General features: G+C 34.6%; 3 protein-coding genes and 1 pseudogene across 10 annotated transcripts; 1 reads left to right on the top strand and 3 right to left on the bottom strand.

Annotated features, from left to right (window-relative positions):
• The first annotated feature begins 271 nt into the window (after positions 1 to 271).
• On the top strand, positions 272 to 1,930 carry LOC125195047 (metalloendoproteinase 3-MMP-like). The gene is made up of 2 exons (XM_048093251.1): positions 272 to 337; positions 993 to 1,930. Exons 1-2 carry the CDS (start codon positions 272 to 274, stop codon positions 1,887 to 1,889), a joined length of 963 nt encoding a protein of 320 aa, XP_047949208.1. The 3' UTR covers positions 1,890 to 1,930.
• Positions 1,931 to 1,971: 41 nt separating this feature from the next.
• On the bottom strand, positions 1,972 to 4,272 carry LOC125194084 (37S ribosomal protein MRP17, mitochondrial-like). Of its 2 annotated transcripts, none has more exons than XM_048092106.1 (3): positions 4,138 to 4,272; positions 3,357 to 3,569; positions 1,972 to 2,504 (listed from the first exon to the last, which is right to left on the bottom strand). In XM_048092106.1, the coding sequence occupies exons 2-3, from the start codon at positions 3,537 to 3,539 to the stop codon at positions 2,229 to 2,231; spliced, it is 459 nt and encodes a 152-aa protein (XP_047948063.1). In that variant the 5' UTR covers positions 3,540 to 3,569; positions 4,138 to 4,272; the 3' UTR covers positions 1,972 to 2,228. The 2 variants fall into 2 exon arrangements, with proteins under 2 accessions (XP_047948063.1, XP_047948064.1); XM_048092107.1 differs by having other exon boundaries at positions 3,357 to 3,565.
• A 717-nt stretch (positions 4,273 to 4,989) lies between these two features.
• On the bottom strand, positions 4,990 to 10,809 carry LOC125194083 (DEK domain-containing chromatin-associated protein 2-like). 7 transcript variants are annotated; one of them, XM_048092102.1, is made up of 18 exons: positions 10,352 to 10,809; positions 9,898 to 9,931; positions 9,500 to 9,579; positions 9,338 to 9,397; positions 9,116 to 9,226; positions 8,967 to 9,044; positions 8,796 to 8,873; positions 7,835 to 8,563; positions 7,453 to 7,486; positions 7,030 to 7,109; positions 6,881 to 6,940; positions 6,691 to 6,795; positions 6,542 to 6,619; positions 6,372 to 6,449; positions 5,657 to 6,174; positions 5,492 to 5,606; positions 5,383 to 5,413; positions 4,990 to 5,315 (listed from the first exon to the last, which is right to left on the bottom strand). In XM_048092102.1, exons 1-18 carry the CDS (start codon positions 10,640 to 10,642, stop codon positions 5,278 to 5,280), a joined length of 2,598 nt encoding a protein of 865 aa, XP_047948059.1. In that variant the 5' UTR covers positions 10,643 to 10,809; the 3' UTR covers positions 4,990 to 5,277. The 7 variants fall into 7 exon arrangements, 6 of the variants coding, with proteins under 6 accessions (XP_047948059.1, XP_047948057.1, XP_047948058.1 ...); XM_048092100.1 differs by having other exon boundaries at positions 4,990 to 5,295; positions 10,352 to 10,807; XR_007171703.1 differs by having other exon boundaries at positions 5,193 to 5,295; positions 5,492 to 5,592; positions 10,352 to 10,808.
• Positions 10,810 to 14,303: 3,494 nt separating this feature from the next.
• The window catches only part of LOC125195046, a 31,587-nt pseudogene continuing 29,295 nt past the window's right edge, over positions 14,304 to 16,595 (bottom strand).

The raw sequence follows: 16,595 nt of genomic DNA, 5'->3' as shown, positions 1-16,595 counted from the left end.
TAGGGCCGATCATCGACCCTATCGATCGCCGCAATGATGAGTCGATCATGGCCCCATGAAGATCGGTCATGGCTGTTGACGGCCCTTTGGGGTGTGGTGAGATGGGCCGATGACAAACCCCTTTTCCACAATGGGGGGTCGACTCAAAGCCGATCATGGCTTCGGGATCGTCCCCCATTACCAATGCTCTAAAGCTTGTCACTCACAATAAAACACTCTACAGATCAATTCTCACATTTTGAATATAGTAAATTGTTTTCAATTTTAAACCATGGGTAACTTAGTCGAAATTAATGACAGTACTATAATTTTCGTAAACACAGTTGATGATCGGTCTGTGAGTGTGACATCTTTATCATGGCGTTAACTCTGAAAATGAATTAGTATTGTAACTTAAGATTTGCTTTTTTGTGTTGAATATTCATAAATAGAAATCATATTTGCATATAGAAGTTAGACAGATAGTCAAGTCATTCAATTAAAGACAAAATCGACAACTAAATTCCTTTTCCTAGAAATTAACAAGTGGAATATCTATTCACTCACACTGTAACGGAAGCAGATCCTCTGTTGTGATACAAATCACAGCACTTGAGCACCAAGTGCTGTGCATAAAACGCCGAGGATAACAAATGAAACGCATCACTAATTCATTGTGTTCAAACACCACTACCTCCCTGGGCCCCACCTCACCGATCCATTCTCTCCCACAAAATATATTAGTAGTAATATATAAAGCTAATCTAAGTGATTAATTGTTAAAAATAATTTTCATTGTCAAATATTTCTAGAAATAATGTTTTTAAGTTGATTTCAATAAAGCTGATTTTGATTGAGACTAAATATGTGCTGCGTTTGAACAAAATGGTGTGAGAGAATGGATCTGTGAGGTGGGGCCCACTGTAACGCATGCCTATAAATAGTTGTAATAAAAGCTTAAACATGCATCAAACAAACATTCTTATAAAAATCATGGGTATTAGCCTTTTCAGTTCATCCCATTTCTCTTCCTTATTTTCCTACTACTATTGTCAATTGGCAATGCCAAGACGAAAACTCCAAACCACAAAAAATCCTCACCTTTTGATTTCATCAACAATCTAAAAGGTTGTCATAAGGGAAACAACACCAAAGAGGTCCACGAGCTCAAAGCCTACCTCGAGAAATTCGGATATCTGAAATATCTGAACAAAACCCATGCTACCGACGATGATTTCGACGACATCCTAGAATCCGCTGTCAAAACCTACCAAAAGAATTACGACATCAAGCCCACAGGGATCTTAGATGACGAAACAATCGCGAAAATGACAGCCCCTCGTTGCGGGGTGGCCGACATCGTCAACGACACCAACTACATGCAACCCCGAAACAGGACGAGTCGTAGCATCCACACCGTCTCTCACTACACTTTCTTTCGTAATAACCCTAGGTGGCCACCAACTAAAACCCATCTCACTTACCGCCTATCACCCAACTTTCCCCCAGCTGCCGTCGATCCTGTGGCACGTGCCTTCCAACAATGGGAAAGTGCCACACATTTCTCCTTCTCGCGTGGTGAAAACGTTGACATAGTTATAGGGTTTCACCAGGGAAACCATGGCGACGGTGCCCCTTTTGATGGCCCGGGTGGAACCCTAGCTCACGCGTTTGCACCAACCGATGGCAGGTTCCATTATGATGCCGACGAGCAGTGGTCCATCGCCCAAAATGCCAATGCTTTCCATTTGGAAACTGTTGCTGCACATGAAATCGGCCACCTTCTTGGTTTGGGGCATAGCTCACACGAGACAGCAATCATGCACGCGACTATTGGAGCAGGGGCGGTTAAGACTTTGGATCAAGATGATATCCAGGGGATTGCTGCTTTATACAATCGCCAAAATTAGCATTCCATCTATATTAATATGTATAATAATTCCTATGTCGGAAATGTAATACTACTATTATGAAATGAACTGCTTTTCCATCTGAAAAATATATTCTAAATATTGAAATGAAAATGTCAGTTACTTAGACATAGCAAAATCCCTACCAATCACTTTCCACATCTCCCTTTCATACAGAAGCACAAATTGCAGCAACAGCTATATCCAGACAAGTATATAGATTGGCAATTTATCCCATAAAATACGATTGCACATTTCATTTTATCACGCTAGAGTTTCAGCTGGTCTTGCTAAATGAAACCACACCAAAAAGAGAAGACCATCAAGAAGTAACCATCTCTAATTCATGCTTTCTCCTGATTCGGATTGCACCTCGTCATCATCATCGTCGTCATCATCATCATCCTCTTCAATATTCATGTTGCCATCGTTCAAAACACTCTTGAGATCTCTAAGCTCAGTTGCGATATCAAGTTCACCCGTTGAGCCCCCTTTGAATTTAAAGTCACGGTGTTTGATCAGTAACCAACGGAGCAACCGGTCTTCCTTGTTCAGATAGTATAACTCAGAGTTTATGCTAGGTGGTGTCATCATAGTCATCTGTAGCAGTTGGCCCTGCATCATATAACAATTGATTCTGTCTGAATATTTGTCTTTTCTGTCAACAAGTAGTATTTTCACTGAAAAGATCGATGAATCATATATATGCAGTATATGATGGAGTACACAATATAAAAAATTGGCTATTGAAAAATGTTTACTGGGGCAGATAGAAAAGAAATTAAGATCTGGAAAACAAGTATGTACCCACATCTTAATTCCATAGTGATTGATAGGCGTAGAAACGCTGTTTTCCCCAAATCAATAAAAGATCTAACAGATGATTAGATTCAAAGTAATAGCAACTAAAGAAGACATGTCTTGACAAGTCTCATATAACCCAGGCTCGAGTAAGATGTTATCTGTTACTTCCAGAGCAAGCATGGTAGTTCGACAGCGTCATGTAAGGAAAAGAATGCAGGAAGAACATTAGCCAATCTCAGCACTATACAATGTTGAGTAAAGCAGGCAACTTTCAACAATTGAGTATATAACTTAAGTAAATAATGCAGAATTCTACCAAATCCAACACATCAGAACTAATTTTATTAAGTCAAAACCGCAAACCCTGAAATAATTAGGGCTAAAAACTAAAAGTTCATGAACATTCAATTATCTATAAATGCAATGTAAGCTTTTGATATTATCAATGTTTTTACAAACTTGCGATTTTTATTTTTAGTTCACAAACGACAAGTTCAAGTTGATGAAATGATACACGTCAAACATGGCAGACAGGCTTCGGTTGATATGTCCACTTTCAGATGGAAATTCTAGTCCGAACTGAATAGTACCTATTAAACAAAATTGATTTTTTACATCTTACCCATTTTTTATGAAACCATGCCGAAGGTGAGCAGAATCTACCTGATAATATCGCCCATCCAGTTTTCTGATTCCATAACCCAATTGAACAGTTCCTAAAGATTTCAAATCAGTCACCACTCCATTTCTTCTGTAAACATGCTTTCCCACCCGCGCAATCAAATCAAAGAGGGCTTCCTTTGGTACAGTGGGTTTTAACAAAAGCATGCAGTCATAAAGAGGCATATTTATGTTCAAACTATATCAGCACCCTATCTGCAAAAAATGTTATAATCAGTGACTCAGTTCAAGCGATTCCTCAGTAATTAAGAAATCGGAAAATCAACGAAATGTATATACCCATAATTAAGGTATGATTCCCACAAGACAAACATCCAATTAACAGTATAAGCAATTAAACAAGATAACAACAGGTTCAACAGCAACGAGAAAAAAAAACTGACAATGTGGCTCAACTCACTTCAAATTAGGCTCAAAATAAACAAAACCGTATATAATTACAGCCTCCTTTTTTTCAACCCTCTAAATTTATAACCCGTACGAAGCCTAAAATTCCATACAAATTGATAAAAATCTCTGCCAATTCATCTAAAACATTTTCTAATTGAATAACCCTAATATCGAGAAGAGAAATTTGATTGTCAAAACAAACTAGGGCTAAGTCACATTATGAATCAATGATCGGGCGGTTAACATAACAAAAATACAAACTCGAAAAATAGATTGCTCTTGTGATATGGATCGAGGCTTCTAGCTAAGAAGAGTCAATCGAGCGACGAAATCTTAATTCAAAATAAGCAAAGAAATCGGAGTTAGGGATTACGCTAAGTTCGTGAAATTTCGAAGCAGTGCAGACGGCGGCGTTCTCCCTTCCTACCACGGCGGCGGCGTAGGGGTTTTGGGGTGAAGAAGATGCGAGTGGATGGCGGCGGAAATGGGAGTTTGTATCTCACTGACCACTGTGTAAATTAGATTAAAAAATAGTCATGTAGTAATTATTTTAAATTTCTTGTTAGTGAATAGTTGAATTACTATCGAAGTCTTAGATGGAGTATTATTATTCTTAATGTGATATTAATTCATAGATTTATTACCTGAATTATAGTTTTTATCTAACTAATGGACTTCTTAACTTAGCAAAATTGTTTCTTAAATTATGAATAAATTGGCTGCTAATATCACAAACTATGATCATTTTGATTTTTCTATAATTAAATTAATTAGATGTTTTCGACCTTCAGCTTTTAAGTTTCTATTATCCCAATAGTAAATTACTAATACCACGAACCATGACCAAATTTATGATTTTTATGACCAAGTTAAACCAAACAGATGTGTTTGAACTTCGTAGTTTACTATTAAATTTTGATTTTTCATAACTTAGGTCATAAAAATCATAAATTTTGCTATTGTTAAATTTCCTATGATCACCAACTTGGCCAACAGTAAATTAATAATCAGTTAAATCAACCAGATGTGTCCTGTTCGTAGTTTTTAAGTTGCTATTCTCCCAATGGTAGATTACTATACGACTCGATAGAATTAAATATAAAAAATAATCTAACCTATAAACATGTAAAAAAGCAAACTTTAACCTTTCAAATGACTAACAAAGTATGGCGTGAGAACAAATGAAATTGATAATATTCCAAGTATGTAGTAGATGGAGACGAGGTTAAGGAGCCCAAAAAAAAAGTTAAAAACTATCATATCTACAAATTTATTGCATAGTCCTTCGAAATTTCTGTACAGCTTCTCTAAAATTTCTCAAACTAATTTTACAAAACTATTTACGTAACAAAATGTACGTAACAAAATGTACACAAAATGATTCAAGCTCATCGTTTGTCGTCTCCATCATCTTTTCGTGCTTCATCCCCAGAATCGTCTGACATGTTTTTCAATATGCTTTCCATTACTTCAGCAATTATTTCTTTCACTTCTTCTATCCTTTGCCTCAGATCTACTCCAAAGTGCTTAGCTGATTGTAGCCAACAAGAACTAAGAGTGAAAAAAAAAACTAAGTACTTCTTTCAGTAACAAATGACCAAATAGGGATTAGCCATACCAAGTTGTCGAAAGACGTCAGCTACTTTTACCTGCATTGTAACAAAACACGGAAATTTTAAATAAGAATCAAACATAAGCAACTTGCAATGATATGACTTAGTACTTACTACATCAAAATCTACTTCGTTCAGTATATTCGTAGCTGCAGCATGCATTTCTACTCTGCTAGGCTGTTTTTTAGCTGCTATTGAATCTTCCCCTTTCCCTTCTATATTCGAAACACTAGATATGAAGTAAACGAAAAGTTAAGTAAAGAAGAAACAAAGATTTACCTTGTTCTTTTTTTTGAAGATTTGCTCGACTTTTTCTTGCTGGCAGACGCACCCTTTGTAGGGACATCATTGTCTTCCTCCTTTTTCTTCTTGCTCGAACGGGTCATAACTTTACCCCTTGATTCAGCTTCAGATTGTTTCTGTGATGTTGAACCGGAAGGGTTTTTAGAAGATCTACCCGTTTTTGATGCTGTTACATTGCTTCCTTTACCAACGGACTTGTTACACTTCAACTCAGTCTTCCCATTATCTTTCTTACCATTTTTCCTTGAGGAACTTTTCTCAACATCCATATGTTTAGCAGGCTCATCTTCATCATCATCTGTTCCTTCTTCTGAGTGATGCTCATCTTCACTTTCTCCTTCACCACCTGTGCTGTCGTCATCATCATCTGTTGCTTCTTCTGACTGATGCTTGTCTTCACTTTCTCCTTCACCAACTGTGCTGTCATCATCATTGTGTTCTTCTTCTATAGAAGGCTTTGACTTCTTCCCAGATTGAGAACTCAACTTTTGTTTCTACATGTCAGATAGAGCAATGAACAACAGCACAATGAGGTATATGCAGAAGGATACATGGCAATCGAAAGAGTCAAAAAACCTCATGATTCGACAATTCTAAGTCTCGTGTATCGCACATCACCATCTCATTTAACACCAATGTCAACCCGCACAGAAAATAACATGAAGAAATGCACTATACAGAAAAGCCCCACCTGTTTGGATTTTCCAGCAGTCGCATTAGAAGAAGTAGGACTTTTGCTTGTTGATTCCGTGGTCTTCCGCTTCTTACCCTTTTGATGATGTGTGATTGGGTAAAAAATGGTAAAAATAATGCTAGTGTAACATCGATACAACATACAGGACCAAACTACGACTGATTTACCTTCTCCATGTCAGCAAGCAAGCTATCTGTTGTAGCATATGGAGATTCCAAGAAATCCAACAACTTTGTTATAAGTTCCTAAATAATAGAGTCTGCAATTAGACAAGGAAATTCTAGAAATTCCATAAGAAGATACTGTAAGATGTTACCTTCTTTGTAGGCGCTTTGGTGACAGGGATATTGAGGATACCACAGAAAGTGAGCAACTTCTCTTTGACACAGTTTTCAAATTTCTTCTTGACTTTTGTCCTTTGCTTTAGTTGCAATTAAACGTAGACATACCCATGAGTGTTGACTCACCAAACTCATAAAAAAAAAGAAAGGATTTAAGAAGGTTACCTCATTCTTAGCCCATACAAAACCAGAAAAGAGGCCTATGTTTTTCTTGAGTGTGTGCACCTGGATATTGTATAAAACAGGAGTACGTAAAAAATGCTTAGAATCAAACATAAAAAATGCTCATTTGAAAAATTTAGGCTGAAAGAGACCTTAGATTTCTTGCCAAAAAGGACGTTGTGGAGCAGCTGTAGGGTCTCATCAGGTTTCGTCTTAGACAACTTGAATGCCACTGCAACGAGGGCTCATTTTCTCAGAACAGGAATCTCATGTATCATAACTGTATTCAGCCTAAGCTACGGGCCAGAAGCAAATTTGAACTACAGTAGAAATCCTTTATACTTCTATGTATTAGCAGCTTTCACAAGCTATGGGGAGTACTTGAAAAATCCTCTGATCCAATGATAAAACATATATTTCAGCATAATGATGTCCAACTCTTAGCTGTGATTACAAGCTTCTCTATTATGTAAATGCTTAAATATCGGATCGGAGTAAGACTTGAATAATTGATAGAAATCCACAATAAAGACAAAATAAAGACGCCAAACAGAAACCAAAAAGAATAATCATACCGTTTGGAATGTCTTTAAGTTGCATCCCTTTACCCTGTCACCATAATCAACAGCCATTGGTCAGAATTTCAATAGAGCACGAGATGCAATGCACCACCATTGATTCTTTGTGTTACACTAAATCATTAAGAAGGAAGAGAGTCATACTTAAGGGAGTCCATTCTTTGATAAAAAAAGAAGTTCGAAAATGGAATTTTCCATGTAATAACAGTAAAAGTTTACAAGGAGGCCAATCCCAAATGAGACATGACTATTCAACCAATTACCAACAAAAGAAACACTTCTATCCAATCACACAGTATAGAATATAATCCAGTAACAAACTATCAAGAGTGAGAACAAAAATCTTGTGCAGTTCACAATACAAAATCTTGAAACTCACATTGTCTTCCTCCTTTTTCTTCTTGCTCGAACGAGTCGTAACTTTACCCTTTTGAGTAGATTTACCAGTTTTTGATGCTGTTACATTGCTTCCTTTACCAACAGACTTATTAGACTTCAACTCAGACTCACCATTATCTTTCTTACCACTTTTCTTTGAGGAACTTTGTTCAACATCCATATGTTTACCAGGCTCATCTTCATCATCATCTGTTCCTTCTTCTGAGTGATGCTCATCTTCAGTTTCTCCTTCACCAGATGTGCTGTCATCATCATCATTATCTTTTGCTTCTTCTGAGTGATGCTCCTCTTCACTTTCTCCCTCACCAACTGTGTTGTCCTCATCATCTGTTCCTTCTTCTGAGTGATGTTCATCTTCACTTTCTCCTTCACCAACTGTGCTGTCATCATCATCATCATCTGTTGCTTCTTCTGAGTGATGCTCCTCTTCACTTTCTCCCTCAGCAGCTCTGCTGTCCTCATCATCTGTTCCTTCTTCTGAGTGATGTTCATCTTCACTTTCTCCTTCACCAACTGTGCTGTCATCATCATCATCATCTGTTGCTTCTTTTGAGCGATGCTCCTCTTCACTTTCTCCTTCGCCAACTGTGCTGTCATCATCATGATCATTGTCAATTTGAAAAGATTTGCCTTCTCCATCATTGTCTTCTTCTTCTTCTTCAATAGAAGGCTTTGACTTCTTCCCAGATTGAGAACTCAACTTTTGTTTCTACATGTCAGATAGATCAATGAACAACAGCACAATGAGGTATATGCAGAAGGATACAGGGTAATCAAAAATTACAAATGATTACATACATAGCAAGCAATAGTAAAAAAACCTCAGGATACGACAATTCTAAGTCTCAAGTATCGCACATCACCATTTTTTTTAACACCAATCTCAACCCACAGTCCACAGAAAATAACATTAAAAAATGCATTATAAAGAAAAGCTCCACCTGTTTCGATTTTCCAGCAGTCGCATTAGAAGAAGTAGGACTTTTGCTTGTTGATTCCGTACTCTTCCGCTTCTTACCCTTTTGATGATGTGCGATCAGGTAAAAAATGGCTTAAAATAATGCTAGTTTAACATTGAAACAACATACAGGACCAAACTACGACTGATTTACCTTCTCCATGTCAGCAGGCAAGCTATCTGTTGCAGCATGTGGAGATTCCAAGAAGTCCAACAACTTTATTATAAGTTCCTAAATAACAGAGTCTGCAATTAGACAAGGAAATTTTAGAAATTCCATACCTTGATACTGTAAGATGTTACCTTCTTTGTGGTCGATTTGGTGACAGGGATATTGAGAATATCACAGAAAGCCAGCAACTTCTCTTTAACACATTTCTCAAATTTCTCCTTGACTTTTGTCCTTTGCTTTTCCTGTTGAACATTGAAAACAACAGCAATATTAATTAGTTGCAATTAACAGGTAGACATACCCATGAGTGTTGACTCCCCAAACTCATAAAAAAAAGATTAAAAGAAAATTACCTCATTCTCAGCCCATACAAAACCAGAAAAGAGGCCTATGTTTTTCTTGAGTGTGTGCACCTGGAAAATATATAAAACAGAAGCACCAGGATAAAAGATACATAAAAATGCTTAGAATCTAACATAAAAATGTTCATTTGAAAAGTTTAGGTTGAAAGAGACCTTAGATTTCTTGCCAAAAAGAACATTGTGGAGCAGCTGTAGGGTCTCATCAGGTTTCGCCTTAGACAAATTGAATGCCACTGCAACGAGGGCTCATTTTCTCAGAACAGGAATCTCAGCAGTGATGTTTCATAACTGTATTCAGCTTAAGCTATGAGCCAGAAGAAAATTTGAACTACAGTAGAAATCGCTTATACTATGTATTAGCAGCTCTCTCAAGCTATGGTGATACTTAAGAAAAATTCTCTGATCCAATGACAAAAAAATATCAGAGTATGACTTGAATAATTGATAGAAATCCACAATCCTCCTTGTAGAAGTATTCAGCAATCAGCACCAACAAACACATACCAACAAATTGAAGCAAAAAATAAAGACACCAAAAAGAGTAATCATACCATTAGGAATGTCTTTAAGTTTCATCCCTTTGCCCTATCACCATAATCAACAGCCATTAGTCAGAATTTCAATAGAGCCCAAGATGCAATGCACCACCATTGATCCTTTTTGTTACACAAAATCATAAGAAGGAAGAGAATCATACTTAAGGGGTCCATTCTTTGATAAAACAAAGTTCGAAAAATGGAATTTTCCATGTTATAACAGCAAAAGTTTACAAGGAAGGCAATCCCAAATGAAACATGATTATTCATCCAATTACCAAGAAACACTCCAGTCACAATCTATCAACAGTGAAAACAAAAATCACAATACATAATCTTGATTTAAACGCCCTTCAATCTTCAACCCCACATCAGACAAACTCACATGCATCCAGATCAAAATCATCCAAAGATTCCATTATCAGTACATCAGTTCATTACATATCTACAGAAAAAAAACAAAGGGTACCTTTTCAATTGACAATGTGTTGCTGGGCGAGGCCCTTGGAGTGCCCCCCATCATAAATCTTTCCACTGTTTTCCTCTCCCTTATCGGCCTGTCACTTTTCCACAGCGGTAACACCACTTTAGCCTCATTTTTGTTACGTTTTCTTGATCCCTTTTTCAAACTTTCATTCCCCTCTTTCGCATCCTCTTCTTTCGCCTCAGACTTTTCTTTTTCACCATCTTCTTCTTTGCCAGCGTCTCTGTCTTTCTTCTTGCTCCCATCGGAATCTACTCGTCCCTTTTTTTTAGCCATGGATTGGATTTGGAAGCCCTCAAGATTTCACAAAAACCCTAAAACCCGACTGAATTTGGGAGCAGATTGTCACAGAGTAAAGAGAAGAGACAGTTTGCGATGCACAAATTGGGAATTTTGATTGCAAAATGAGTTCAATTTTTGAAATTTTATGCCGCCTTCTTGTTGAGTAACTAATTGCTTGAAAAAGGAATGTACCAAAATTATGCGTTGTGTACAATTCAAATACTCAATACTTCGGTTAATTTATTTCGATTAATTTCAGAAATGGCTTATCAAACTATAGTTGATTTTTTGAAAATAAGGAATGATTTATTTTGGTTTGATACCTCTAAAAGGAAATACAAGTCGATTAAGTTGAGTTATATGAAAAATAGTATATTAATTAATGGGAATAAAAGAAATTTTTTAACTAATTAATAATATAGCCCCACTCTCCATAATCCACTGACAATATTTTTATTACTTTTTCATTTTTTTTTTACTTTATCACTTGTGTATTAAAATTTATACTATTTAATAATCCATATTACTCGCACTTTTCTATTTCGATTCGTTCCAAACTACTTACATTATTTATATTTTAAGTAAAAATTTGGATATTTAATTAATATACTAGAGTAATTAAGTATTAATTATTAAGTGATCTCTCGTTACACTTAAAGTGCTAATTTAATTACACTAAAAAATCAATCTCAAATTAATGACCTAAAATAAAAAGTCCGAGTAATATGGTACGTAGGAAGTACATGAATAAGAAATAATAATCACATAGATCTCTTATCTTGGTAATCGGCAAGAAGGACTAATTATATCACTGTTGGTCCTGTTCAATGTTATATCACACCAATGTGATTCGTAATCTTAAGATTAAGATAAAGGCTAGACACTACAATCGTGCACGATAGATAGTCCCCTTCTTCTCTAGATTGTGAATTTTGTTTTATTTCTAGAAGAAGGCCAAGAGACTTTTAGTGATCACAATTTATTTTATAATGTATAATATGTAGACTCTTCATCAAATTAATCACTCATTCCGTCCTAAGGAAAGATGACCTCTTTTTTGAGTGGCATTGAATTTTATACAACTTTATTTTGTATGGTAAGTGTAAAGAATAAAGTACGAGAGAGGGAACAGTTGAGATAATTGTGCTTCCATTTTTTGTAGTAATAGGTCATCTTGATTGTGACAAACCAAAACGAAAAATGAGTCATCTTCAGTGGGATAGAGAGTATTTACTAATTCAGTTTAATGAATTTTTTTCATCATATAGCTTGAAAATAAGGTTACCGACGTCTTGAATCATGCTAAAATTTTCAATCCATTTTTCTACATTTAACTGATAAAACACCAATTTAATTAAATTAGGATGAAGGAACTAATATAGTACTATATTTTATTAATTATTTTCTTATATCGAAAATAATCATTTCATTTCTGTATATATCTTAATTTTAATACTTCCCTTGTTTCATTCTAATATCGAAAAACAACATTAACGTCTCCTAATTCCATTCCAATCTACTCTTAACATAAATCCGTCTTCTTGCTACATTATTTAACTACGTTATTTCTCTTCTAAATTGATGTAATCTAACAGTGTCTCTTTTTAGTAACAAGTCTTGCATGAAGATGGTTGCTAATATGCGGTTTACTATTCAAAGTGAAATATCCATCTTTCGATATTAGGCAGAGACAGAGTAGTCTTCCTTATTCATCGTGGCCAAATTTATTTAGATGTTTTCCTATGTCTATAAATTTTCTTAATTTCCACACCCACTTGAGCACTTTGGCTTGATTAAGCTCCGTCTGTCGCACTTATATAATCATATTTACATATTGCCGGTTGATATTATTTTGTTCATCAAAATCCGGTGTATAACATTAATTGAGTAGGAAACTTGATTTAGTTAAAACTCGTTACACTATAGTAGTACTTGATGAGCTACAACATTATTAGAATAGTTTTTTAACAAGACTCAACACCTCACACACATCATAAACACACACACACACTATTTAGTATTTATATAGAAAAGAAAACATCTCTTTTAGAGTCACAGAGAGGCTGGTCTGTCCACAGTGACTGCGCAGTTGGTTGCAGATGGGCTAGCCAAGGCAAATGCAGTACTTTCCTTTCGGACCGGTTGCACATGTTGCGCTAGCAAACTTTCCCTGCAAAACTTTCTTGCATGCAGCTATGCATTCCGGAAGCGTACAAGGATTGAGATCTATCCCAATTGCACACTCCACTGATTTTGGAGCCAATACCAGATACACCATTATTATTGCTACAACTACAACAATCATAGTATTATTAATTTTGTAAGCCATAATGTAAACTGTCTATTTTGGGTAGGTGGAGGCAGATGCTCTCTTTGTTGTGCAAATATGGACAGCCAACTCAACGGTATTTATAGAGGTACTAAGAGTCATGATGAGTCATGAAAAGTTTGGTACAACTTTTAAATTTTCATGTTACATTATTCGACATCTAAGTGGTGCATAAATACCAATCAAATTCTAGGATTTCTCCACCGCAATCGTCACATATATAATCTAATTTGTATGCATCAAATGCTTTTTGGAGTGTGACACTCGTCAAGCTTCATTACTAACCACCCAAGAAGCTTCACTGTCGATCCAAATTGACAGGACAATGTTCTATTGGTCTAACGAATGCTTTAAAAGTTCGATCCGTAATTATTGATTCATGGTTCATTCGCTCGAACAAGTCTGCTCACTAATTTGACCGAAATAATGTAATATGGAAAAAAAAATTCCTCGGGTATAACTAAACAACAAATCTGATCTCTTAGAACAATAAATCAATAGTGAAGATTAAATATCCCATTTGTCATTTTATAGTCATGAAAACTTTTTGGTTAATTAATTCAGTTAAGGAAAATAGATGATCTAGATTTATTCCTCCGGAATATCAGTCCTCAGTTACTAATATATCAATTTGAAGGTGAAATTGGAAAGTACAGATAGCAGTTAAGTTGACCATTTTCATTCTCCCAACAAAAAGTTAAAACATTTGAATTTCACATATCTCTCGTATGTTATTTTTTCATAAAAATTATATTATTCCCTTCAGGCACGAAAAATAGTCTCATTCAACAATGAAAAGTTTACCTCAAATTATTACTCTTATGCTCCTACTTATTTACAACTTATATCTACTATTTATCCACTTTTTTTCCTCTCATCATTTTATCCATCTTTTCTTATTATTTCTCATATTTTATCTATTTATTCTCTTCTCTTTCTCTTTTATTTTATTAACATATGTTTAGATTATGAAATTTGACATTCCCACTGTCCCATAGAAATAGACATTTTTTCCATTTTTCTGTCCATCAAAATAGTCAAATTCTATTTTTGATAATTTCTTTCTCTTTAATGAGGTGAGTTATATTCTCTATTAAACAATACTCTAATAACTTTTTTTCTTTTTTATCTCTCTCATACTTTATAATATCAATTTTTTCGCAAACAATATCAATATACGTCATAACGGTTTTTCTATACCAACCAACATACTAATATACTGACCATCAATATATTAGTATTATGCATCACTATAACAAAAAAATTCGAATAAGGACACGTTTTAATGCAATTAAGGATGCTAATTTGTTAGTGTACCAACTAAAATTAGAGGACACAAATAGAAGCGTCCTGAAAAGCAAAAGATTAAGATATTTAGTTCTCAACTTAGGAAAGCTTTTTTTACGTCCTATTTTATGGTTATTTTTAAAAATTTACAAAACGCTAGTAATTAGTTCTCAATTTTATGGTTATTTTTAAAAATTTACAAAACGCTAGTAATTAGTTCTCAATGTCTTTCTTTTCTTAAAAGATAAGTTTTTTTTATAGGACAAGCATAATATCAGTATCCATCACTCATAATATTACTAGTTTTTTCACGCATTATACGTATTGACACTTTTGTTCCATAACTAGCTTAATTTTAATGTACAATTGTACCCTTTTATAAGTAGTTATTGATTTTACAAATAATAGTCACAATTTAATATATTTTATTCAGTTATTTAAAGTTATGTATAAATCAAAATTGATATTTATGTTATTTGTAAAATTAACAACGTTAATTATAATTTTGATGCATTAAAATCAAACAAAATAACAAAAACAATAATGTTAGCCTAGATCAAACTAAACTAAATTAGAGCAATATTGATGCATACTTAGCATTCAATATTAAAGTAAACCCGATGGCCTTTTAGTTTTAGACACCTCTAGCAAAAAAAGTCCTTTTTAATTGAGGAACCAAATCTAATTGTCTATAAGGGTCTTGTCTATATTTAGTGAATTAGTTTATATTTGGAAATGATCACTACCCATTAATTAGTTATTTATAAGTGCACCTTATTTTGATGACTATTTGCAATTGGTCACTTATAACATGCTATGTCTAGTGATTCCACGTCCGTAACGATGATGCATTTGATTGGACACCATATGATTAACTTTTCATTTGTGTGTTCTTTAAAAATTAAAGCAAGATTTAGTAAGAGTTAAAAATGGAAGTTGGGGAGAAAAGCATAGTTTTATATTATTGGGGCACCAAACTTTTAAGGTTTGCGAATTAGAGAACAACAATTGCTGGCGCCTTTCCACGCGTTGGAGTTCGATAATACTATGTTTTGAGCACTATTATAAGCAAAGATCCTCTAGTATCTCACCTGAATACTCAAATATTTTTATATACTATTAAATAAGTATTTCTAGAAGGGAAAATGACATAGTATAGTCTGTACTTTCCTCCAATTATTAGAGGGAAGATACACTCTAGTGCATGAGTGTATCGACCTTAATTAAATCACATTCATAACTAATAATTTCTAATTAAGAATTCATAATATATTTAATATTATTGAAATTTAGTAATATGTTGTATACATACACTTATTATAATAGGGTCCTCTTACAAAAGTTAATATGTAATGTGTGATTTAACAATTTGATGTTCATAATAAACATATTTTTTTTTATTCAAAAATGCTCAAGTCAAGAAAAGCGAGCTGTGAAGTATAAATACAAACAAAACAACACCAAAACAGCAAGAAAAGGAGCTTGGAACAAACTCCACCTCAAATCCTCAATCAAAGCTAGAAAAGAAAACTACGATAAACAAAAGGAGCCATAAAACCACAGTCAAGAAGGCCACGAAAAGCTTACCACCTAGCCTCAGATTGACAAGAACCTGCCCACTTTCTGACTTCCTCCAAATTATCAAGAATTTGTCTGGGCAAGAAGGGAAAACCGTGGCACCAACCCCGAGTCCACATGCTGAGGCGCCAAAACAACATTTTTTTTCTCAAACTCCCATATCGGGTTGAGCCTTGGAAAACAACCTTATTCCTGATATTCCAAACATTCCAAGTAATAATAATGTAGAATATTGACAACGAAGATTTCATATCAAACTTTGTGAACAGTGCACCACGCCATGAGAGTAGATTTGCCATTGCCATAATAAACACAATTTAACAAATATATTTGACAGAAGGAGGAGTACAAAGACCATTTATTTAACGATGAAGTGTAGCTCAGTAGGTGAAATATTTTCTCTCTAGCCAATTACTTTAGGGTTTGAGTTAATACAAAAGTAGATAAGAAACTATTATTGATCCCATTTAAAATGAGAAAAAAATTAAAAGACCATTTATTACAAAATTCTTAAAAGAGTAAAGATAAATTAACAAAAATTGTACATACAAAATGCCCCTTCTTTTTAAACCGGTTTTTATTTAAACCGGTTTTCTTATTAACTATTATTTCTTCACATAATTACCCTTTTGTTATATTTGTAAAGTTAAATCACTCTTCAATTACATAGACTATATATGGAAAATTTGAAAATATGGAAGATCACTAGCAACAAAAAATATGAAAACAGTAATGCATTAGGTTTTCTCCACC

Source organism: Salvia hispanica, chromosome 6, assembly GCF_023119035.1.
Source record: "Salvia hispanica cultivar TCC Black 2014 chromosome 6, UniMelb_Shisp_WGS_1.0, whole genome shotgun sequence".
Lineage (NCBI taxonomy): Eukaryota > Viridiplantae > Streptophyta > Magnoliopsida > Lamiales > Lamiaceae > Salvia > Salvia hispanica.
This window is presented reverse-complemented; position numbering and strand designations above follow the sequence as displayed.

Excerpts from the sequence above, each read along its gene's own strand:
- LOC125195047 (XM_048093251.1), top strand. The coding sequence starts at position 272 with ATGGGTAACTTAGTCGAAATTAATGACAGTACTATAATTTTCGTAAAC. Across the intron at positions 338-992 it reads ACACAGTTGATGATCGGTCT|TTCATCCCATTTCTCTTCCT; the intron begins GTGAGTGTGACA and ends TAGCCTTTTCAG.
- LOC125194084 (XM_048092106.1), bottom strand. The coding sequence starts at position 3,539 with ATGCCTCTTTATGACTGCATGCTTTTGTTAAAACCCACTGTACCAAAG. Across the intron at positions 2,505-3,356 it reads TGGATGGGCGATATTATCAG|GGCCAACTGCTACAGATGAC; the intron begins GTAGATTCTGCT and ends TATATGATGCAG.
- LOC125194083 (XM_048092100.1), bottom strand. The coding sequence starts at position 10,642 with ATGGCTAAAAAAAAGGGACGAGTAGATTCCGATGGGAGCAAGAAGAAA. Across the intron at positions 9,580-9,897 it reads ACTTAAAGACATTCCTAATG|TGGCATTCAATTTGTCTAAG; the intron begins GTATGATTACTC and ends CCCTCGTTGCAG. Across the intron at positions 9,227-9,337 it reads TTGTATGGGCTGAGAATGAG|GAAAAGCAAAGGACAAAAGT; the intron begins GTAATTTTCTTT and ends AATGTTCAACAG.